Consider the following 23,805-nt stretch of genomic DNA (forward strand, 5'->3'; position numbering starts at 1 on the left):
AAAGGGAGAAGAGTGATAAATTAGGAGTTTGGGATTAACATATATACATTATTGTATATATAAATTTGGAGAAGGAAATGGCAATCCACTCCAGTACTCTTGCCTGGGAAATTCCATGGACAGAGGAGCCTGATGGGCTACAGTCCATAGGTGGCAAAGAGTCGGACATGACTTGGCAACAACAACATATATTAAAATAGATAACCAGCAAGAACCAACTGGGAAGAGGGAACTATAGTCAATATTTTGTAATAACCTGTAAGGGAAAAGAATCTCAAAAAGAATATGTTTATATATAAAGCATATATATACATATCACTGAATCACTTTTCTGTACAAATGAAAATAACACCGCATTGTAATTCAACTATACTTCAATTTTTTAAAAATCAAAATTAAAAGTAATGCAAAGCACATAGGTAATTTAAAATTTTTAATTTGCTAATAGTCACATTAAGAAGATGTGTAATTATATATATTTAAATTATATATATAATATATATATATATATATGGCCATGCACCATGCAGGATCTTAATTCCCCAACCTAGGATTGAACCCATGCCCCCTGTGATGGAAGTACTGAGTCTTAACCACTATATATTTTCACGATATATTTTACTTAATCCCATAAATCCAAAATATTATTTCAATAAGCAAACAAAATCAGAAATAATGAGAGATTTTACTACTCTTTTTATACTGAGTCTTCAAAATATGGTGTGTCTTTTCCACCGACAGCACATCTCAAGTCAGCCTAGCAACAGTTCAAGTCCTTAATAACCGCCTGTGGCTAGTGGCTTTGTACCGGGTGGGCACTGCAGATCCGCAGTAGCAGGCACTCAAGGCAGACATGTTCAGTCTGGTTCACTGTTCTTCTCCAGCAACTGAAACGTTCAGTGGCACATAGAGAGTATTTGATATATCGCGAATGAGCGAACAGATGCCTAGTGATGGGGGTGTGTACTGGAGGCCATAATTTTGGGGATGGGCTCAGAGCTTCCACTTGGATTCCTCTTGGTCCAGACAACTTGGTCGGAGGCATCTAAGAGACGTCACAATGAAGATGTCAAGAAAGGAAGTGGATGGGACGTGGTGGTAAAAGAACGAGAAAAAGAGAAGGAAAAGGTGGAAGGAAGGAAGGAAGGGAAGGAAGGAAGAAAGAAAGAGGAGATGAGAATCTGGGACTGAGAGAAATCTGAGTGAATATGTAATTTTGGTATTTGATGATTTCTAAATCCAAGGGAATCATTTCTGGATTACCTGAGGAAAGAGTGCAGAACAAAGAGAAAGCCTAGGACCCCATGCGCAGAGATACCAACATTGAAATGTTGAGAATGTTGAGCTAGAGAAGAAAATCAGGAATGCGTGGTCGCGTCAAGAAATCAAAAAATGAAGAGTTTCAAGAAGAAAGGAGTAGCCAGCCCTGCTGAAAGTTCTGGTTTAAAAAAAAAAAAAAAAAACAGAATAAAAAACGAAGAATACAAGAGCATTGAGACCTTAACAATTATCCCAACACACATTTCACAATCATGATCTCTTTTTAGCCCTGCTTTGTAATGCTTTTAGTTAGAGAATGATTGAGGTTTTTTCTTTAATACGAAATTTGAACATTTTAAAGAAATTTGGCCTCCAAAATGTCAAGAAACCCAGCTAGTTTATGCAAGAACTAGGTCAAGAACCCAAGACCCTAGGGACTTCCCTGGCAGTCCAGTGGTTAAGACTCCAAGCTTCCACTGCAGGCTGCATCCGTTTAATCCCTGGTTGGGGAACTAAGACCCCCACATTACAGCAGGGCAGCCAGAATAAATAATAAAAGAGAGCTCAAGACCAGGATTATTTTTTTTTTTCAGGATTATTTATTTAAAGAACATACTTTAAAGCACTGGAAATAACTGGAGGTTTATGGAGGGAGCCTGCCTGTATGTGGCTTCACTAGCTGGTTTGAGAGTCGATGTACACTTGGCAGTATCTTTCAAGTGTGTGAACAAGACCGAGATTACATGACTGGGATTTCTTGCAAGCTTCCTAAATGTCTTCTCCCCTTCATTGATAACACCTAGAATTCTTAACATGTTTTTCCTCATAGAACTCCATTTCTCAACCTATCTTAGGCAATGAAATAATCCTACTAATCCTGCAGGAAATCAATATTAATTAATAACTTTACTCAAGAGAAAGGTAAGTTACAAACATTTATCAAGCATGTTCTTACTGGTAAAATAAGCTTTCTCTGCTGTCTTAAAAACACAAAGAATGAAACGATCTCATCTAAACTCTATGGCTAAGCAGTTGTGTGACCTTGAATAATAAGATTTTACCTTTCCTGTACCTACATGTCCTTATCTACAAAGCACAGGGGATAAATCAGATGATCTCTACTTCTTCAAATAGTTTATGATTTAGTGCTATAGTTAATTAGGTTTCCTTCTGTCCACATATTTAACTTTAAATTTGATCAGTGAGAGAAGAGAACCCTGAAGGAAGTCAAGAAACCTAGGAATGAATTCAGGTTCCCCATCAGGTAGACCTGTAATAACTGTTCCCATATGTTAAATAAGGTGGTAACTTTCAGGCTTACCTCAGTCAGGGTTGTTACAATGCTTTGTAATCTGTACGGTTTCAGAGAAACTACAAGTGCAATTATCTCTAAAGCAGGTGTTTGAAACCGGGGTATATATTATCCCTCCCAACAAATAACAGACTGAGTTCCTGTGATTAACCCTTTGGGTGTGTGACTTCTTACTCTTGTTAAGCAGATTTTGGTATTGAAACTTGCTCAAAAGGAGAATGGAGACAAAAGTCCTGTTATCTCCAGGGAGTGCCTATCTTTGAATGTGTACAAATAAAGGGAGAAAGGAAAGAAGAAAGGAGGGAAGAAAAGAAAGAAAAAAAGAAAGGAGGTCTTCCCAAGTGGTCCAGTGGCTTAGACTCCCTGCTCTCGATGCAAGCGGCCCAGATCCTGCGTGCCACAACTAAGACTCAGTGCAGCCAAATAAATAAATAAATATTTTAAAAAGAGAGTGGGAAGGAGGGAATTCATAGGCAGAAAAGGAGGAAAGGCCATGGCGAGGCAGGCTTAGAAAAATAAAAGGCGAGTTAGGAGAACAACTATGGGGAGGGGAAGTGGGCAGCAGGGCGGGAAGGGAGCGAGTTAGCCTGGGGCAAGAGCGGAGGCGGGGGTAGGGGGTGGCGACTGAGTGGCTAGCCCAGGCACTGGCCAGGCGGGCACCAGGCGGAGGAGGGAGGAGGAGGGTGGGGCTTGGCGAAGGGCAAAGGCGGGGCAAGACTTAAAAGGGAGATGACCCCAGCGGGTTGACACCGACCTCGACCTCCGACGCCTAGGGCCAGGGGACCCAACGAGGGAAAACAGGGAAGGGCCGCAGCTGAGGCCGTCCGCGGGCTCCGGACGCGGGCGCAGGGACTGGAGAGGGAGACCTCTGGGGGCTCCCGGCACCCTGCCACCATGTGCGAGCTGTACAGCAAGCAAGAGACCCTGGCTCTGAGGAGAAAACACATCGGGTAAGGGCTCCCCAGCCCAGAAGAGAGGCGCAGAGAGTGGGAATCACCAGGTCACCAGCGCAGGGAGCGGAGAGCTGAAGCGGGGCCGGGAGCTGGCTGGCTGGGGTCCCGCGGGGAGCGGGACCTGCCGCTTGCCCGCCGCACCTGCGTGCACGCGCCGCCGCCCGCGCCCCAGGGGGGCTCCCTTGCAGCCGAGTCCCGGGTGATCCCCGCGCTCTGCAGCCCGCGGCGAGGCTGAGGGCTGCGGGCTGGCTGGGGGAATTGACCATGAGGGTTGATAGCCACTGAAGAACACCGTTCCAGGGCTGGGCTCTGGAAGGGGAGAAGGGTAGTTCTCCGCCACGCTCACCTACTCGAAAGTTTTCCATAAGTATGAACTCTGAAATATTTTTGACGATGGCTATGAAAACTAATTCTGACAACTTTTGTTGAAAGCGAACTCTTCCTTCTTGCACGCTTCGTTAAGAAGTGAAAGGTTAATCTAGCCAGTGGAGGCGGGGGGTGGGGGGGGGGTGGGAAGCGTGGACACTTTTTAAAGGGTAAGATGCCCTTACTCACCTTGGTCTCCCCAGATGTGCCCGCACTACAACGTAAAGATGCAGGGTTCTCTCGGGTCTATTTTCGTTTTGCTCACATTAATAGTATAAACGACTTGGTGAGTGAGCGTACAGGACCCATACTTAAGTCAGACCTGGGCTCTGGTCCTAGAAGAGTGTTAAGTTACCTTGTGATCTCTGTCACATTAAATTCCTCTTCTATGAAAGTCTGAGTGGCAAGGTGGGAAGTACATTAACAAAAAGGCAAGGTCAAGTCCACAGTTTTCAGCCCACATTCATAAGGAAGAATTTTTCTGGATTTTAACTTGTAGTTAATAAACTAACAACTGAATTTGAACCAATAAGAAATTCTCATTAGTTTCATTTTAGCTGATGACACTTAATTTTAGGTATTTTAAAAATTTTATTACTTATTCACAATAATTACAGTACTTTCTAAACTGTTGTGTATCAGTTTAATACGTAACTATTTACCCTCTAAACTACTCTAGTGCACATGGGAACATGTTTTCTGTGCATGCAAAGCCACCAAAATAAAACGATATTTTGGGAGCTTTTCTAGTGGTCCAGTGATTAGGACTCCTTGCTTCAAATGCAGGGAGTTTGGGTTCAATCCTGGTTGGGGAACTAGGATCCCACATTTCCTCATGGCATGACCAAAATAAAATAAATAAATAAATAAAAATAATAATAATATATTTTGTTTAGTTTCTAAACATCCATGGAGCCAAGATCAGAAATGTTTGTAATGTTTTCATGTTGCTAAAACTTGTACTCCAGACAGCCACCAAGTAACCATAAATAGGGATGACATTTTATTAGACTCAAAAGAGTGGGTTAAAAGGTTAGAATAATAATTGGATCGTATTATTTAAGAATGGAAAATCCATTTGCTGCAGAACAAGAACCAATTAAAAGACATGAAAATGATCTGTAAAATCTCCTGCACACTATTTAACACTAAGTTATTTGTAGTAGCTTTTAGTGCTATTCATTTCTTTACAAGTAGGTTTGAGGGAGAGATTAGATGACAAGCAAGCTCTATTTTGGGCAATGGCATAAGACAGTCTTTTTTTTCTTCCAATTTTATTGGTATGTAATTGACATACGGCACTGTATTAAGTTTGAGTTTCACAGCATAACGATTTGACTTACATCATGAAATGACTATCACAGTTAAGTTTGGTGAACATCCATCATCCCATTAATACAAAATTTAAGAAATAGAAAATCCCCTAGGATTTGCTTTCTTAACAACTTTCGTATAAAACATACAGCAGTGTTATAATCAATCATGTTAAAAGGTAAGACGCCCTTATCATGTTGTACATGATACTTATTTACCTTAGTACTTATTTACCTTATAAATGGGAGTTTGCGCCTTTTGACTATACTCATCTGATTTCCCTGCCTCCCAGCTCTTCCCAAGAAGTGTAATCTCTTTTTTTCTATGAGTTTATTTTGAAGCATGATTCACCTACAACACTGTGTTAATTCCTACTATACAATATAGCGATTCAATATTTCCATACATTTCAATTTGGTCACCGTGGTAAATCTAGTTACAATCAAGACAAAAATCTGCTTCCAAATTCTGGTTTTCTCTCTTATTGGCTTGAACCAAGCTTCTTAATTTTTCTGTGCCTGTTTTCTCACCTATAAAAGTGAGAATGATGATAACTCCTATTATATTATTGTTGGAAGGATTAAATGAGATAATATTTGTAATAGCTATCAGTTCTTAATATATAGGAAGGCTCAAAAAAAAATTTTTTTTTTCCTAGTTGAACAAAATTTCCCAAAGGAAAATTAGTTCTTGGTTTGTGTAATTAGAGCTGTCAGAGTTGATCCATGGGCCTCTAAAAGGTATTGTCAGATCGTGGCAAATTTAATATAACAAGCATAAGAAATGTGAGCAATGTCACGGATGGGGGGTTAAGGTAAAAGTTTCCAGGCTAATATGAAATTAAAAAAAAAAAAAATGTCACCTAGGTTGTGTTTTCCCTTTCTTTTATGTAATTGTAATTTTCCACCCATCGTGACCTTGACCGAGAAGGGCAAACACTGAGCAGTCCTACCAGACCAAAGTGTTTCCTTTCATTATTTCTAGGCCTTCATGCAAAGTTTTCTTTGCTGCGGATCCCATCAAAATAGTGCGAGCCCAGCGGCAGTACATGTTTGACGAGAAAGGTGACCAGTACTTGGATTGCATCAACAACGTTGCCCATGGTAATGTGCTGTCTTTGTTGTGCCTTGAAGGATACATTTATGGATTAAGGCAGCCTTGGCACCATTGATATTTGTCCCAGGATTTGCAGTGGCTGCAGTTCCTCGGCTGAACAGGGCCCTTAGTCCTAGGCTGGGAAAAGCTAGAACAAAATCTGGGAGAGGAACAGGATCAACTTTTCTTTTTTTTTGCTTCAGAATCTGCCTCACTTCCCAGGCATTTCGAATTGTAACTCATTTTGAGGACTTTTGTCTTTTAAATTTTAGTGGGACACTGCCACCCAGAAGTGGTCAAAGCTGCCCAGAAACAGATGGAACTACTAAATACAAATTCTCGATTCCTCCACGACAACATTGTTGAGTATGCCAAGCGCCTCTCAGCAACCCTGCCGGACAGACTCTCTGTTTGCTATTTTACAAATTCAGGGTAGGTTTCAAGGTTTTTCCAGCCATCCCCATTCCCATGAATCTCCTTGTTTCCTCTCTCACACGTCTTTTCTATTTTGATTGCTGGTGGAGTAGGAATACCTAAACAGGTTGCCTGAGACTCTTACTAATGACCCTGCATGGGGGACCTGATGTCCTGGTTCTTTCACTTGGGCCCACCAGCTCCTTGTAGATAAGATACCTTACATTGTGTTCCAAGGCTCTTGATGTAGCCTGTAAGTGCAGTCCCATGATTAACATGTGCGAGTCACTCAAGACTTTTTACTACCATGCTTCTTTGGTGATAGATGGGGAAGGTGCACCAGTAGGGATCCCTAAACATTTCCCCAGCACAAACACAAAGGAGGAAGGAATAAATTCAAGTGAATAGATGTGTTACAACTTTTAAATTCTGTAAATTCAAATGGTTGTATCCCATTCTGTTGAATATTATGCAGACATTAAAAAGTATGTTTTGGGGGGAACTCCCTGGCAGCCCGGTGGTTAGGACTTCAAGCTTCCACTTCAGAGAGCCTGGGTTTGATTCCTGGTCAGGGAACTAAGATCCCACAAGCCGAGAAGTGCAGCAAAAAAAAAAAGTATGTTTTTGAAAATACGTGTTTATAGACAGGTGAAAAGCTTACCTATTAGGAGGAAAGCTGTCTATACAACACAGACTCTTATTTTTTAAATGATATATATGTACATATATACTAAAACTAAAAGAGATTCTGTGATTCCTTTTCTTTCTGGCCATGCCTGAGGCTTGTGGAATCTTAGTTCCCCACCAGGGATTGAACCCAGCCCCCTCCAGTAGAAACTCGGAGTCTTAACCATCGGACTGCCAGGGGGCTTCCACACTTCTCTTTTCAATGAGGTATTCTAAAACCCAATTTATAACCAGAAAATTGTTCTTTTTTTTTTTTCTTTGTAAAGAATTAAGACATGTTAGGATCTAATTTGTTGTTTTAAAGCATTCTTGCCTTCAGTGAATTAAATAGCGTAGTAGTATTTGACTTTCCCTTCCAAAGAATCCTATGCTGTCAAAGAATGATTAGCCTTAAAGAGCACTGTCACCAAAGACTGGAGGTAACAGAGCCTGGAATAGTATTCATACAAAGAACATTCTGGAAGTTAACCAGGCTTCAGTCAACACTGGCTCTACCTCTTCGTAGCTGTGAGAACTTATCCTTGTTACTTAACCTCTCTGAGCCTTCACCCATAAAAAGATGACAATACTTGCCTTGAAGAGTAGTTATGAGAATCAGTATAAGTAAAACAGTATAATACCTGGCGCATGATAAACATGCCACAAAAGATTACTTTTCCACCTGTGTCTGAGTAGTATATCTAGACTCTCTACAGCAGATAGAAAGATTACGATCTTCATTTTTTAAAGTCTCGTTTATCCATCGATCTACTTATTTTTGGCAATGCTGGGTCTTCGTTGCAGCTTGGAGTTTTCTCTAGTTGAAGCGAGCGGGGCTGCTCTCCAAGTTGTGGTATGTGGGCTTCTCACTGGTGGCTTCTCTTGTTGCATAGCATGAGCTCCAGGTACACGGGCTTCAGTAGTTGCCGCAAGTGGGCTCAGTAGTTGTGGCCCATGGGCTTAGCTGCTCCTTAGCCTGCGGGATGGAGAAGGAATGGCAACCCACTCCAGTGTTCTTGCCTGGAGAATCCCAGGGACGGGGAGGACTGGTGGGCTGCTGTCTCTGGGGTCGCACAGAGTCGGACACGACTGAAGCGACTTAGCAGCAGCAGCAGCACGTGGGATTTTCCTGGGCCAGGGGTTGAACCCCTGTCTCCTGCACCGGCAGGAGGATTCTTTACCATTGAGCCACCAGGGAAGCCCTGATCTTCATTTTCCAGATAAGAAACTAATCAAGTATTAGGTCAGCACAACACGGTTCAGCCTCCCTCCGGTTAGTGGGACCTTAGACTCCGATTCCTCCCATTGAGATCACACTTAATATAGGTTTCTTGGGCTCCTCAAACTTAGTCACCTATGATATGGCTGAATGGGGCCAGAATTTGAAATAAGCAGTATATCCTTAATTTGTGCTGAGTTTCCACGTGCGTCTCATTCTTTTTTGAAGACATCTGGGGAACTTAGGAGGATGATGTGAGATGGCTGGCTGGGCAAGATTGAGGGGGAAAAGAGGACCTCAACTTATTTATTTATGCAGTTCTGTGTAGTTGAAATCCTCAACTTTGAAAATAGCATTTCAAAGGATTTTTAAAGAGCTTATGTCACATTGCTCCTCTCTCTCTACTATCTTAATAGATCGGAAGCCAATGACTTAGCCTTACGCCTGGCTCGGCAGTTCAGAGGCCACCAAGATGTGATCACTCTTGACCAGTAAGTCTTGGATACGAAACTTCTCAGCAGAAAGGTCCTTCCGAGATGAAAACACATTGATCCTATCTACACTAATACCAGAAGTAGGTACAGAGGAGGCTGGATGGCACAAGGATTTTTTTTTTTATTATTATGTTTAAGATTTCAAGGCCAACTCTGGCCTAGAGAACACTTAATTCTTTCCAAGCACCTGGAGGCTCTTTTGGGTCCTGTGGTCATGGTCTCATGGGCTTTGTATGAATTAGAATTTACTTTCACACATTAACTATTTACTGAGCCACTGCAATGTGATTATCTATGTAATTGATTTAAAAGACAGTAATTTAGAGCAAATTTTAATGACTACAAGCAGCCAAGTTTAAAAAAAAAGGGGGGGGGGCGGTTTTGGCTACATTGTACAGCATGCAGGATCTTAGTTCCCCCACCAGAAATCAAACCCAGACTTCCTGCATTGGGAGCAGAAGTCTTACCTACTGGACTGCCAGAGAAGTCCCAAATTCATTACAATTTGACAACTTCTATCTTAACTGAGATTTTTTTTTTTAATTGTTTCTGCCTGCCCACCCCACTAATCTCACACACAGGGTTGAACTGAACATGCACCTCATTTCTTGCCCATCTATAGGCTTCTCTTGTTTTATGTGTTGGTTGATGTAGTCATTCTCTATTGTGACTGCAGCAAATTATCACAAACAGTGGTTTAAGCAACATGAATTTATTCTCTTACAGTTCTGGAGGTCAGATGTCCAAAATGGGCCTCACTGGGCTGCAAGTTAGGTGGCAGTAGGGCTGCAGTCCTAGAGACTCTAGGGGGAAATGTGTTGCCTTGCCTCCAGCTTCTAGAGGCTGCCTGCCTTGCTTGGCTTTGGGCCCCTTCATCCACCTTCAGAGCCAGCCATGCCATCACTCCAGCCCCTGCTTCCATCACATCCCTGTCTCTGACCACCATCCCCCTGCCACCTTCTTTCACTTATAAAGACTCTTGTAATAACATTGGCCCCTCCAGGATTATCACTCCATTTCATGATGCTTAATCACATCTGCAAGGTCCCCTTTGCCATGTAACATATTCTCAGGTTCTGAGGATTAGAACGTGGGCATTTTTGGGGAGGGCAGGCATGATGCTGCCTATCGCAGAATGGACACTGACTGCTCTCTATGCCCAGCTACCACAGGCAGCACTGCAGTAAGCACCCTTAGACATGTGCCCTTATGGACCTTTCTGAGGATCTCTTAGGAATAAGCACCCAGAAACAGGATTGCTAGGCCATAGGGATACTGTAAACATTATTGATTTGACTAAATGCTGTCAGGTCGGTCTCCAGAGTGGTTGAAACACTCTACCCAGTGCATGAAATGTTCCATTTCCCCATATCCTGGGCAAAGCCTGAGAGGATTGTGCCTTTTTTTCCTTTAATAGTTTCTGGTCTAATAAGTATAAAATAATATCAATGTTGTTTGTATTTGCAATTTTCTAATTATGAGATTGAGTATCTCTTCATATGCTTATTGTACATTTGTGACTCCCCTTCTGAGAATTAGCTTCACTGGTGGCTCAGATGGTAAAGAATCTGCCTGCAATGAGAGAGGCCGGGTTCGATCCCTGGATTGGGACGATCTCTTGGAAAAAGAAATGGTAACCCACTCCAGTATTTTTGCCTGGAGAATCCAATGGACAGAGGAGCCTGGCGGGCTATAGTCCATGGGGTTGCAAAGAGTCAGACACAACTAAGCGACTGACCCACTTTTTTTCGAGAATTATCTGCTTATATTCTTTACCCAGTTTTTCTACTGGGATTCCCATCCTTGTTTTTGTGGTTGCATGCATAGACTGGATCAGAAGATCTCAGCCTGGACTGTGTTTTAGAAATACCTGGGGAAATGTTCTTTTTATAGTGCCAGTCAGTGCCCAGGCCCCACCCCAGACCAGTTAAAGAGAGTCTCTAGAGGCAGAGTCCAGAAACCAAGTTTCCCAAGTGATTCTTTATGCACACAGACCATTATGGAAGTTAGCCTCTTTTATTTGAGACATTACAAATATTTTTTCCCAATCTATCACCTGCCTTTTAACTTTGTCTATGACATCCATCTACCCAAAAAAATTTTGATTGAATCCAAGAGTTTGCATTTTCTTCCTATGGTTTGGTTTTCTAAGTTTTGTTAAAATCTTTCCCCCATACATACCCATCACCATCCCTCAGATCACAAAGATGGTCTTCATTTTCTTCTACTGTCTGTAACTGCTCCTCAATTAACTCCACCTAGAGGCCATTGTGTTGCCATTTACGTATGGCTGAGCTTGCTTCTGTCCCAGTCATAACTTTGTTCTTATTCCAATACCATACTAATTTCATTGCTATCGCTTTGTAGGATGTTTTAATCTATGGTAGAGGAAGTACTCCCTCTTTGCTTTATCTATTCATGGGCCTTTTATAATTTCCAGAGAGAGACAGAGCCTGTTATGTGCTGGCACAGAAAGAGAGATATCAACATTTGATCTACTGTGTGTGTGCACGCGCTCAGACACTTAGTCATGCCCGACTCTTTGCAACCCCATGGAGATTCTCCAGATAAGAATACTGGAGTGGGATGCCATTTCCTCCTCCAGGGCATCTTCCCAACCCAGGGATCAAACCCCTGTCTCTTATGTCTCCTGCATGAACAGGCAGATTCTTTACCACCATCACCACCTGGGAAGCCCTTATAACTTCCAGTCTCCTGATTATATATATCTTGGAAGAAAAAAACATTCAGGGAAATAGCATAGCCACCTGATTTTAAGTGAAAGAAAGGAATTTCACAACCTTAGGAAGAACTAAGTTCGATCACCTCTCAACCTTAGTTCTTTTTGAAAAAACCGCCTATTCCTTACCAATTTGCATTTGTTCAAAATGTGCTATTGGACATCCTTTAGAAACCATCCTAAACAGAAACACAGCCCATTTTATGATATAAATTTGTTAAAATTTACTAGAATATAACTATAAAATGCATTTAAAGAATACGTACATCTGATATTTCTCATGAAACTAGAGAAAATAATATTTTATACTTAATCTAATTTAGCAGAGCTAATACAAGCCAAAGAAATTAAGCTTTTTTCTGGCTAAAAACTGCCTACAAGGATACATACTTGGCTTTCTATGTGTTTTATTGCCTGAATCAGGAGAGCTGGACAAATTAATGGCCAGTCCTACCATGAAAAATAGGATTCCATATAGTTAAATCTGGCACCAATGTTGAGATTCTCCCTGGATGATACGCAATACTATTTTTCACATCCTGGAAGAGCATCCTGCTTTGAATGATGTTGGTTACCATTCCTTTTTGTTTCAGCGCTTACCACGGTCACCTATCATCTTTAATTGAGATCAGTCCATATAAATTTCAAAAGGGCAAAGATGTCAAGAAAGAATTTGTGCATGTGGTAAGTATCTTGGAATTCAAGAATCAGAATGTTACTACTGGAAGAGTGCCCAGTGATAATCCAGACCAATCTTTGCATTGAAATGAAACCACGAAAAAGGAAACCAAGATACAGAGCTGTTATATGACTTGCTAAAAGTCAGAGAGCTAATGACAAGATGTGGGTTAAAATCCATTGATGCGTACCATACAAATCAGTACAGTGGTAGTGACAGCTGTTATTCACAGCTCTTATTTTATTTTTCTTGCCCCTGGATCTTCAATTACTTTTTCTATCACTGAAGCCAATTTGAAACTCAGAATTGCATCAGGTGTGTATGACTGTCTTAAAATTACTCTATGCTAAATTATTATGTAAATTTATTAAGTCAAATAAATATTAAATGAAAGAAAATAAAGAAACCAAGTTGTTGAAGCAGTAAAACTCATTTGGCCTAATTAAGGATCAGTGGACATTTTTAAGAGAATCATGAATACATTTTTTCAAAATTTTAAGATCTGAAATTACTCCTAAAGCACTCTGAATTTCTGAATGATTACAATTTGCTATATAGTTGGTAAGTGCTGGTTTATTTTCTTCTTCTTTTTTAAAAATATTTCTTGGCCTCATCAGACAGCACATAGAATCTTAGTTCACCTACCAGAGATCGAACCCATACCTCCTGCTTTGGAAAAGCTCAGAGTCTTAACCACTGGACCACCAGGGAGGTCCCTATTTTCTACATAGAACAGTTAGTACAGTTTCCATTCATTGAAATTTTCAAATAACATAATCACATTTGTTGTTTGAATTGCCCCTTATGTGATCAGGGATGCAATTTTGACTTCCAAGGGCCTAGAAGTAAATCCAAGCTCCTGTTCACAATGCAAAGATTTCAAGTGTCACTGAATTCAGAAATGTTAAGGAAAAAGAGCAGAAGAACCTCGAGTCACATAAATCCATAGGTCACCTTTCTATTATGCTCTTGTGGGGAAATACCCTTTCTTAAAAGCTCATTTGTCCAGGAGAAAGATCATGAGAAACTGTTATATCTTTTGATGTTTTCAGGCACCAGCTCCAGATACTTACAGAGGAAAATACAGAGAAGACCATGTAGACCCGGCCAGTGCTTATGCAGATGAAGTGAAGAAAATTATTGACGAAGCTCATAACAGCGGAAGGAAGGTTTGTATTTGCAGCTTTGGAAACACGTTAACATCTTTCATAAAATAGATTGAAATTATCACGATACACTAGAGAGGTGGAAAAGGATTAGACGGCAAATCCTTTCTGTCCTTCTCTGGTTACATTTTCACTTAGTTCATATATCAAAAAATGCATTATTGTAGTCATGCCTCTAAGACTATTTTTATTTATCCTGGAAATGTAATTATTGTACCTGTTTCAGAACTGGTGGTCAGATTCTAACCTTCCCAGTGGGATGCAGACTGTGGTGCAAAGGGATAGGAGGAGAGAATTAAGAAAGGTGATAGCCCATGGACAGAACATTCCAAATGAGAGTAACATGAGGGGCTAACATAAGGTGAAGAGGCAGGGTAGCCCCAGGGCCTCAGGATCAATGCAGGCTCCTGGACCCTGGGAGCCTTAGTTTTCCCTAGGATTGGTTCAGCTTTCCTGAAGGTGCTGAGCCTGGGTAAGACCAAGCAGGAAAATGCTCTTCCAATCTGTGTCTGCACTTTTTTTTTTTAATCTTCATTGAATTTATTACAATATTTCTTCTGTTTCATGTTTTAGTGTTTTATTTTGTTTTGTTTGGCTGAAAAGCATGTGGAATCTTAGCTCCCTCCCTGGGGATAGAACCCTCACTCCCTGTATTGGAAGGTGAAGTCCCAGCCACTGGACTGCCAGGGACATCCCCGGGTCTGCACTTCTAAAACAAACCAAAATCCTACCGAGTAGGAAGAGCTTTTGTTTTCTCAGCCTTCACTCTACCATCTTCCACCTTCAGCCTAATGTTAAATTCTCAACCCACGTAGGGGTTACTTACATGAAGTTTTAATGTGATTTGACATATGCTTTGCCTTTAAATTGATTTATGGCATCAATATGGCAATTTAAAAAACTTAGTAATTGAGAGAAAAATGAAGACTTTGTGTTTTCCAGTTCAAGTATTTTTATCTTAATGACTGGAGAGTCATTTGCCTTTCTTAGCTATTTTCTTCTTTTTCTTCCTAACCCATTCATTTTTCATATCTTAAAAGAGGTAGTCTAGAGTAGAACCTTGGTTCCCTTGTATGTTTGTTTTTAATTGAAGTATAGTTGATGGCTTGACTTCTTATCTCATACTATTTCCATGCTTCCTCTGAATTTAGTGATTTTTTTATTCTCCTTTCTTAGCCTCTAGACCATTTCCTCTGCAGGTCTATGGTGAATTGCCTATGTTGGTCAAGTTGTAAGCCTGGTTTAGGGCAAGAACCAGAAAGAGAGCCCAGTAACTAAGGTCTGTGACCACAGGTCACCTTCTCACCTCCCTGGTGAAAAGTCCAGACTCGGGCAGTCCTAATTCAACAAGTTGAGTAAATAGGCATTACAGTGTATGTTTGCAACCTGGGTGATTTTGTAGAGGCTCGTATCAAAGACTGATCAAGATATCCGTCTTATTCAGTTGATCCTACTGCAAACACTGCATTTAAATTAATTATGGAGAGATGGAAGGCACCTTTTCCACCATTTCTAGTGGTAGTTTCATAAGAAACCTAAAATTTCAGAAACTAATGCTTCAGATCACTTGTTTTTCCAGCATGAACATCTTTTCTTTTTAATCAAATGGCCAATTTGCCTCTTGCCAGGGGTCCATTCCCAACCATGTTTAAGTCACCCTCTCTATAAGAAGTCCTTTTTTTTTTAGGGGGTACGGGAGGGGGACCGAATGGACTTTGACCCCATCTTCTCTTGTATAGATTGCTGCCTTTATTGCTGAATCCATGCAGAGTTGTGGCGGACAAATAATTCCTCCAGCAGGCTACTTCCAGAAAGTGGCAGAGTATGTACTTGGGCATCTTTGGTCAAACAGAAGGAACTGTGACAGTTCCGCAGGGTCATCTGGTTGTTCGCGAAGTATGGAAGTACTTCCCATTGTTGTTTAGTAGCTGAGTCATGTCAAACTTTTTGGCGACCAACTGTAGCCCACCAAGCTCCTCTGTCCATGGGATTTCCCAGGCAAGAATCCTGGAGTGGGTTGTCATTTCCTTCTCTAGGGGATCTTCCCAACCCAGGGATCGAACTCAAGTCTCCTGCACTGGCAGGCAGGTTCTTTACTGCTGAGCCACCAGGGACTAGATGGTAAATAGCCACTTGGGAGTGCCTGCCGCCCAGGACTCCTGGAACTCCTCACCTTCCAAGATCCCAGCTAATAAAGGGTTTGAACACAGTCTAGCCGGGGGGTCCTTGTGGGCTCTGCCCCACTTTACCCACCCGGCATCCTCTCTGATTGATTGGTGTCCAAGCTTTGCTGATTAGTAAAAAGTTGAAGACTAACTCTGCTAACATTACTTTTTGTTCACTTTTTTCTCTTGCCACTTAAAATACTGCAGTAGAGCTTACTTTAAGCAGCACAAACCCAAACAACATAAACTATATCTTATCTGGAAATGACGTGATTATATTTCAAAGTCAATGACATCACATAGATGTCATTGGGGATTTGAGCACTGAAATGTTTTTAACAAAGATTACAGACTTCAGGTTAACACCATTCTTTTTAAGTCCTCAATAATCCGAATCTTGAAGGGAGGATATGGGGGCTGTCAGTGACCTGAAGGCATCATGCTGCCCTTTTGCTTTTCAGATATGTCCGTGGAGCAGGAGGTGTGTTTATAGCTGATGAAGTTCAAGTAGGCTTTGGCCGAGTCGGGAAACATTTCTGGAGTTTCCAAATGTTTGGCGAAGACTTCGTTCCAGACATAGTCACAATGGGAAAACCAATGGGCAATGGGCACCCAATGGCATGCGTGGTAACAACCAAAGAAATTGCAGAAGCCTTCAGTGCCTCTGGGATGGAGTATTTCAACACGGTAAATTTTGACCTCCCACTTTAATGCTAAGAGGGAAAAATTCTGTGTGTTCTTACATTTCTTTCCAATGTAATAAAGAATAAATCTCACTGTTGCCAGCTAATGACCCCAGAACCGAAGCCAGACTTTGATCTAACCATATTTTATTCTGTTTGGCACAATCCTCCTTGTATTTTTTATTGTATCTTTCCCCTTTCTAAAATGTTCCTATTGATTGTTCCAGTGATAGATGGATGCCCTGGTAAACTCTAGAGGTTATGATATTTCATTAACAGATGATATGATCTTTTTTTGTTTGTATCACACTTAAATTCTCAAAACACATCTGAAGTGTTTAGATGATTCAGTACTATAAATATTATATGGCTGTCATAGGAGATACTAACTAAATTTCTATCTTTGGGAAATTTTATTTCCTTGATTTTGCCCCCAAAAGTTGTAAAATTCTCAAGTTTGGAAAGACTGTTATAGTTTGTTCAGTATGTGTAATAGGACTTGTTGCAGCTAAAACTCAGAATCAAAATCTAGGAACATAAATTATTTGGAGAAAATGTCATTTTTTGGCTTTTTTTTTTTTTTTCACACAGATATTCAAGTGCTGCAATCCACATCCTTCTAACTAAACCACACTCTGAAATCCTTAATTCCCAACACAATATCTGTGTTTGGTTTGGATGAATTTATACATTCTCCAGTAGTCCTTCATACCAGTTATGTAGCATATATATAATTTAGAATTATATTCTCAATCCTGAATGAATAGAATTATGCTATATTCTAAACTTAAAAAACTAATATCACAAGGGAAAATTTTATTGAAATTATATCTTTACTTGCTTAAATATGAGCCAGATTTCTCATAGATGAAGCAACAGCATGAATTCAACTAGTCTGTTTTCTCATTTATCTTTTTTCTGCAGTATGGAGGAAATCCAGTATCTTCTGCTGTTGGTTTGGCCGTCCTGGATGTAATAAAAAATGAAGATCTTCAAGGAAATGCCACAAGAGTAGGGAATTATCTTACTGAGTTACTGAATAAGCAGAAGACTAAACATACTTTGATAGGAGACATCAGGTATGTTTATCAAGGAATTGTAGTTATTTGTATGTCCAAATGAATATTGGTGAGCTTATAAATTTAAAATAAATTACACAAAACCAAATCTAGAAAACACTGAAAAAACGTTTTTCATTCAGTACCCAGATATATCACTTTTAACTTTTGGGTATATATCTTTCCTGACTTACACTTTTTTAAAAAAAAATTAAGCCAGGATAATTTCAACAGCTAGAAGGTGAAAAGAAGAACCTTAAAGTAACTCTATATGATCTATGAAAAAATAATTTAAATGACATCTAAGAAACATCACTATTTTTCATATATGTATTTATCATCATTGATGTAATATGAAACTAAATAGTATAAGATTGTTTTTAAGCCTTTTTTTTTTTTTTTTGCAATTATGTGATGAAAAAAAAAACTGGATTACAAAAACTAATTTCAGAAACTAAGGAGTCCTGTGGACACTGGATTGGTATCATGGATTAATTAGAACTAGTAACAACTACCTTTAAAGAGACTCATATTCAGCCTCAAATCAAACTTGAGTTTGACAACTGTGTTAATTTTTTGTGACAATGTGGTGCTTGATAGAGTATATGTCAAGTTTCCTTTCTTTATCTCCCTCAGGGGCGTTGGCCTTTTTATTGGGATTGACTTAGTGAAGGACCATCAGCAAAGGACCCCCGCCACAGCAGAAGCTCAGCACATCATCTACAAGTAAACCACCCCTCACCTGTTTGGTATCTCAGCTTGAATGCTGTCCACCCTCTTGAATGTTTTTACTTCCTCTCTTCTCCCTGAATATGGAAAGTTTAAGACTCTTGCAATTACAAACATGACTTCTTTCATGCATATACTAAATTGCTGTCTGTTCACATCATTCTGAAATCATCTTAGTTATTGCTTGTATGCACTCACATGTATTTCCTGCACTAATTAGGATGAAAGAAAAGCGAGTGCTTCTCAGTGCCGACGGACCTCACAGAAACGTCCTTAAAATAAAACCACCTATGTGCTTCACTGAGGAAGATGCCAAGTTTATGGTGGAACAACTTGATGGTATTCTAACAGGTCTGTCCACAGATCTTTAAATAAGATGCCCCCCACAACTCCATCCTGGTCATACACGACAGTGCATCTTGCTGTCCATGGTAGAAGTGAAGGAGGGTGGAAATGACTGTATAAATTTATATTATCATTTATTTTCACTTTAAAAAAATAATTGCATGTCTTCATTGTACCACAAACCATAGATGTTGCAGTGTAAGAGTCTTTGAGCTTTATACCCTGAAAATACTTGAAATGTTGTTAATAAAACTTATAGGCTATAGGTTAACAGTTATTTGCTATTCCCTGACTCATTTGACTTTGTGCTTCACTTACTGCAATTTCATTTTTGAGGATTTGTTCATCATTCAGAATTATAGCCTGTCATAGGAATTAATCTTTTTTGACCTCTGTTAAATAATGAGGTTGGGCTTCCCAAGTGGTGGTGGTGGTGCTGCTGCTGCTAAGTCGCTTCAGTCGTGTCCAACTCTGTGTGACCCCATAGATGGCAGCCCACCAGGCTCCCCCATCCCTGGGATTCTCCAGGCAAGAACACTGGAGTGGGTTGCCATTTCCTTCTCCAATGCATGAAAGTGAAAAGTGAAAGTGAAGTCGCTCAGTAGTGTCCGACTCCTAGCGACCCCATGGACTGCAGCCCACCAGGCTCCTCCATCCATGGGATTTTCCAGGCAAGAGTACTGGAGTGGGGTGCCATTGCCTTCTCCCCAGGTGGTGCTAGTGGTTAAGAATTCACCTGCCAATGTAGGAGACACAAGAGATGCAGGTTTGATCCCTAAGTTGGGAAGATCCCCTGAATTAGGAAGTGGCAATCACTTGCCTGGAGAATCGCAATGGACAGAGGAGCCTGGTGGGCTACCATCCATGGGGTCACAAAGAGTTGGACACAATTGAGTGACCGAGCATACACATTAAATAATTAGGTTAATTTATTTTTCATAAATTGAGATTAGCTAAGTAAGGGAGCAATGTAAAACCATACTGAAAAACATAAAGCCCTTTCAAATGTTGGAGCTTTTAGGTATATTAAAGATTTTACTTCTCTGCTCCCACTCAGCCTCTTGGGGTTGGGATAAGGCTGATAAGCCAGGAATCAGTGCAGTATACAAAATAGATCATTAATATTGGAAAGTTGAGAGGCAGCCCCAAGTTATTTGTAACACAGTCACTGTCTTTGGACTAAGAGACTCCCAAACCTGGCCAGCAGTCCTCACACACCTGTTTCCTCTGGTCCCTTGAAGGCCAGGTGGATCAGAGTACATGTTGGGACAAATGTCACTATTACTTAAAATTCAGCTCAGAGCCTGAACATTTTTAGCAGTGGGTCTGGACAATTCTTTTAGCAATGTGAATGAGACGGAGCTAATGCAGGCTGAGAGTCATGTGTAATGGTGAAATGCTGCAAAAAAGTTGAAGAGAAGTGATTTTAAAACACGTGGACCTCTCTATTTTTCTCTAGTAAGAGTATCCCTATAGTTACCAAAATGGGTTTTTTGTTTTTCTTAAGGATTTTTTTAAATGTCTTATATTTATGTTTTATGTTTTTTTTCCATCTTATCTACCTTGATGAAGGTTTAGAAGAAGCCACTGGAGCTGAAACTGAGAGTGGCATCTCTAAGAATACTCCTTGCAGAACCAAGGTAAGAGTCACTTGCTTAATATTTAAGGGAAAAGTTTAAAATTGGAGAAATTTGATAAAAAGGAATGCAAATGTTTTAAAATTGTACAGTGACTTTTAGAACAAACCCACCTTTGCTACAGTTGGCTTACTGTTGCAATTCTGAGTGCACAATTAAATTCCAAGGCAAGTGTCATGCCACTTGACATCTATAAAAGCAAACAACCATTTTTACAGGGTCATTCCCATGCTGAAAATAATCATAATAACCTTCAGGCTTGCAAAGAGGGCCTTCAAAATATAGAGAGAGAGGATAGCAAATGTCCTGAGCTCCTTCCTGTTTTTCTGAGTGATGCTTGACACTGCTTCGAAGTCCCACATCCCACTTCTTAATCAACAAAAGCTTCAGCAGTGTGACTTCAAAATGCCAGAGTTCGATCGTCCATTAAATTAAAGTAGAAACTTCGACTGGCAACAGGGCCTGGGAACCGTCTCGGGCTGAGTGGCCTAGTTTTTGCATTTGATGTGCTGCCAGCAGAGGGCTTCCCCATTCTCTCCCCAGGCTCCCCAGGCTGTAAGAAAGGGCTCCCCAGGTCGGGAAACAGAAAGGCAAAACCTTGAGAGGCTCTGTTGCATAATCTGTTATTTGTTTATGACTTTGACGCATAAAGGAACCCTCGGTACCTCGAGTCCGCCTACACATCGAGTATAGTCAGAAAAACCCTTTCCCTGAGTGAAAAGCATGAGGACCTTTGAATGAGGGCAAATGATCAGCTCACAGGGTGCTTCTGTTTCTTGGTGCAACACAAGCCAATGCTAGGGATCAGCTCCCCTCTGCTGTGTGAGAGTCGCATAGAGAGTCTGGGGCAGAATCACGGCTGTCTGAACCTAGCAAGTTTTGGAAAGTGCTCAGACCCTCAGTTGTGTCTGACTCTTTGCAACCCCATGGACTGTAGCCCACCAGGCTCTTCTGTCCGTCTTCTGGCAAGAATATTGTAGTGGCTTGCGATGCCCTCCTCCGGGGGATCTTACCAACCCAGAAATGGAACCAGTGTCTCTTTCGTCTCCTTCATTGGCAGGTGGATTCTTTACTACTAGCACCACCAGGAAGCCTATAAGCATTGAAAAGGAGCTTATTGAAAAGGGACTCTGAAAAAAGAGTTCCCCCACCAGAAATGCCACTGTGGAGCTGGCAAAGTTAGCATGCCTTTCTGAGTTTGGCTTGGACTCCCAGATTTTAGGTTGCTATTACATTTCTGGTGTCTGTGGAAGGTAGTAATCGGGGTTAGCGAGGAACAACGCCCTAACACAGCACTCCTGTGCTGTGCTGTGCTGCTTTTGTGTTCTCCCACACGCCGCATTCCTGTGGGGTCAGCTCTGCGGAGGCTGGAGGCTGGGCGCGTTAGCAGTGGGCTGCCCTCTGGAATTTGTTCGCTTGTCTTACAGATGCCCAAGGAAGCACAGTCAGAATTGCTCAGAGACAGCAGCCTGGAATCCAGAGAAAATCCCAGCCAAAAGAGAAATGGATTGTGCACAGATTCACTGCTCAGCAAGAGGCTCAGGACGTGAGAGATGAGCGTTTTACAAGATAAATGTCCGGAGTTACAGAGGATGAGTGCAGATAGTCCCTTCTGTTAAAGCTCTGTTGTACCCTCTGAAAGAAATGTTTGCATTTACTCAGAGGTATAAAGTCAGTGAGTCATAAGATTAATCCAAATGATAATCGAACCATGTCAAGACTATTAGTTCAGCATTTAGCCTATTAATTCCTTACTTGAGATTTCTGCAAGTACTTCCTTTATTCTACTCAATTTAAGCTTCAAATGAAATATTTATCAAGTTGACAGTTTTACTTCTGATGTTTTAATCTTTGACATGACAGAGTAAAGTACAGTAGGTTCCTGAACTTTGGAGACTTAGTGCCTTAAAATATTGAATTCTTTAATGATTTAATTTATAAATATTTATGGCTATAATAAAATAAAAGATGATAAGAACCAAAAAAAATTTTTTTTTGACTAGAGAAGTATGTACTGTTCTTTCTCGGAGAATCATAGAGTTGGGTGGTAAAGTCAAAAGCCATTTGGGGAAAAATCACATAGCAAATGTGAAGAAGGGAATGAATAATCTGGACTCTTGTTGGGGAACTAGGTTAATCGTGATCCTCTGGGGATGAGGGCACAGGTGCAGAGGCCAGACAAGGAGTAGACACAGAAACACTTAAACATGGAGCTGGAGCAGTAGCCAGAGCACCACATTCACCTCGGCTCTGGCTAATCAGACTGTCATCTTGGCAAGTCACTTAGCTACTAGATGAGAAATTAACTTTGCAAGCAATCCTCTTCTCCTTCTCATCCAGCCTATCAACCCTGACACACAGAGAGATCTTCAAGAATCTCTTCCTTAAATGTGCAAGTGCCATGAGACTTGGAGGCTTGTGTGAGTACTGACCTGGAAGAAATTTGACTTTTAGCCTTGACTTCTTATTATTTCTCAATTGCCCTCCTAACAGTTATTAAGCTTTGTATGTTGGGTTTTTTGGGGGGGAAGCGTTCTTTGTTTTGGGGTTGTGCCTCATGACTTGTGGGATCTTAACTGCCCAACCAGGAATTGAACACTACTTGGGCCCTGGTAGTGTGGTAGTGGAAACACAGCACACTAACCACTGGACCGCCAGGGAATTCCCTGTGCATTGGTTTTTGTTCTATAAAGATGAGTTAAATAATTTTGCTATGGCCGTTTCATGATAGCTGAGAAAGATGTTGGGGGGGAAATTAAATGTAAAAAGCTTCCTTTATGAGTTGACCATAATAAAATGCTGTGAAAATGCAAGGTCTTGTTGTTAAAATAGTTTCGTCTCCTAAATGTATAATTGACTATGGGTCTGAGCTGGATTGCACCAAGATTGATTCCCAGGTAGAGAGGAGAAAGCATGAAGGTCTCTGTGGTTTGCTTCTATGAAACCAAGGTTAATTCCAAGACCGTTAGACCTTTTACAGCACAGGTCAGTACTCCTGGGAACACTCCTTGTGTGCTGAGAAAGTACTTGTCTCCTTGAAAGAAACTGTTTCCGTCTCTGCCGCCTTGGCCACCCTGCTCATGTGCCATTATGCCTATTGTGGGGGTGGCTAATGTCCAAGTGTCTGATGTCAACCGGCCAAGTCATTTTGTCTATTTGGTTGTTCAGCCTTCTTCTGTTAGTGGATGCTTTTTGGTGGACATGAACATGTGACACAGAAAATCTTAACCTGTGGTTTTTATTCCATATATTCATTCATATGCCTCTTCCCAACACCTCCTTTTGCCACACACTTTCTAATTCTTTCAGGCTCCTGACCAGCCATGCAACCACTCCCCAGTGCTCATGATTTCACATATATGCTTGCTTTTTTTTCCCCACGGGACATTGAAGACCAGGTGCACCTTTCAAAGTTCTAGCACTGGGAAGATCTTCCCTGGCCGAGTGTGCCAAGCACTGGGCCATCATTCACTTTACTGAAGTGATAGATCCCTGATTCTTCATAGGGTT

The 23,805-nt window shown here is 41.0% G+C and overlaps 1 protein-coding gene across 1 annotated transcript; it reads left to right on the forward strand.

The window, feature by feature from the left end:
- The first annotated feature begins 3,362 nt into the window (after window positions 1-3,362).
- On the forward strand, window positions 3,363-22,275 carry ETNPPL (ethanolamine-phosphate phospho-lyase). Its single transcript, NM_001015605.1, is given in 13 exon segments — window positions 3,363-3,522; window positions 6,190-6,308; window positions 6,573-6,732; window positions 9,016-9,090; window positions 12,427-12,517; window positions 13,565-13,681; window positions 15,418-15,500; window positions 16,305-16,530; window positions 17,451-17,605; window positions 18,221-18,310; window positions 18,534-18,664; window positions 20,231-20,298; window positions 21,723-22,275. Coding segments are annotated over 13 exon segments (1,494 nt in total). The 5' UTR covers window positions 3,363-3,466; the 3' UTR covers window positions 21,846-22,275.
- Window positions 22,276-23,805: the final 1,530 nt, after the last annotated feature.

The sequence above is a fragment of the Bos taurus genome, chromosome 6, assembly GCF_002263795.3.
Source record: "Bos taurus isolate L1 Dominette 01449 registration number 42190680 breed Hereford chromosome 6, ARS-UCD2.0, whole genome shotgun sequence".
Lineage (NCBI taxonomy): Eukaryota > Metazoa > Chordata > Mammalia > Artiodactyla > Bovidae > Bos > Bos taurus.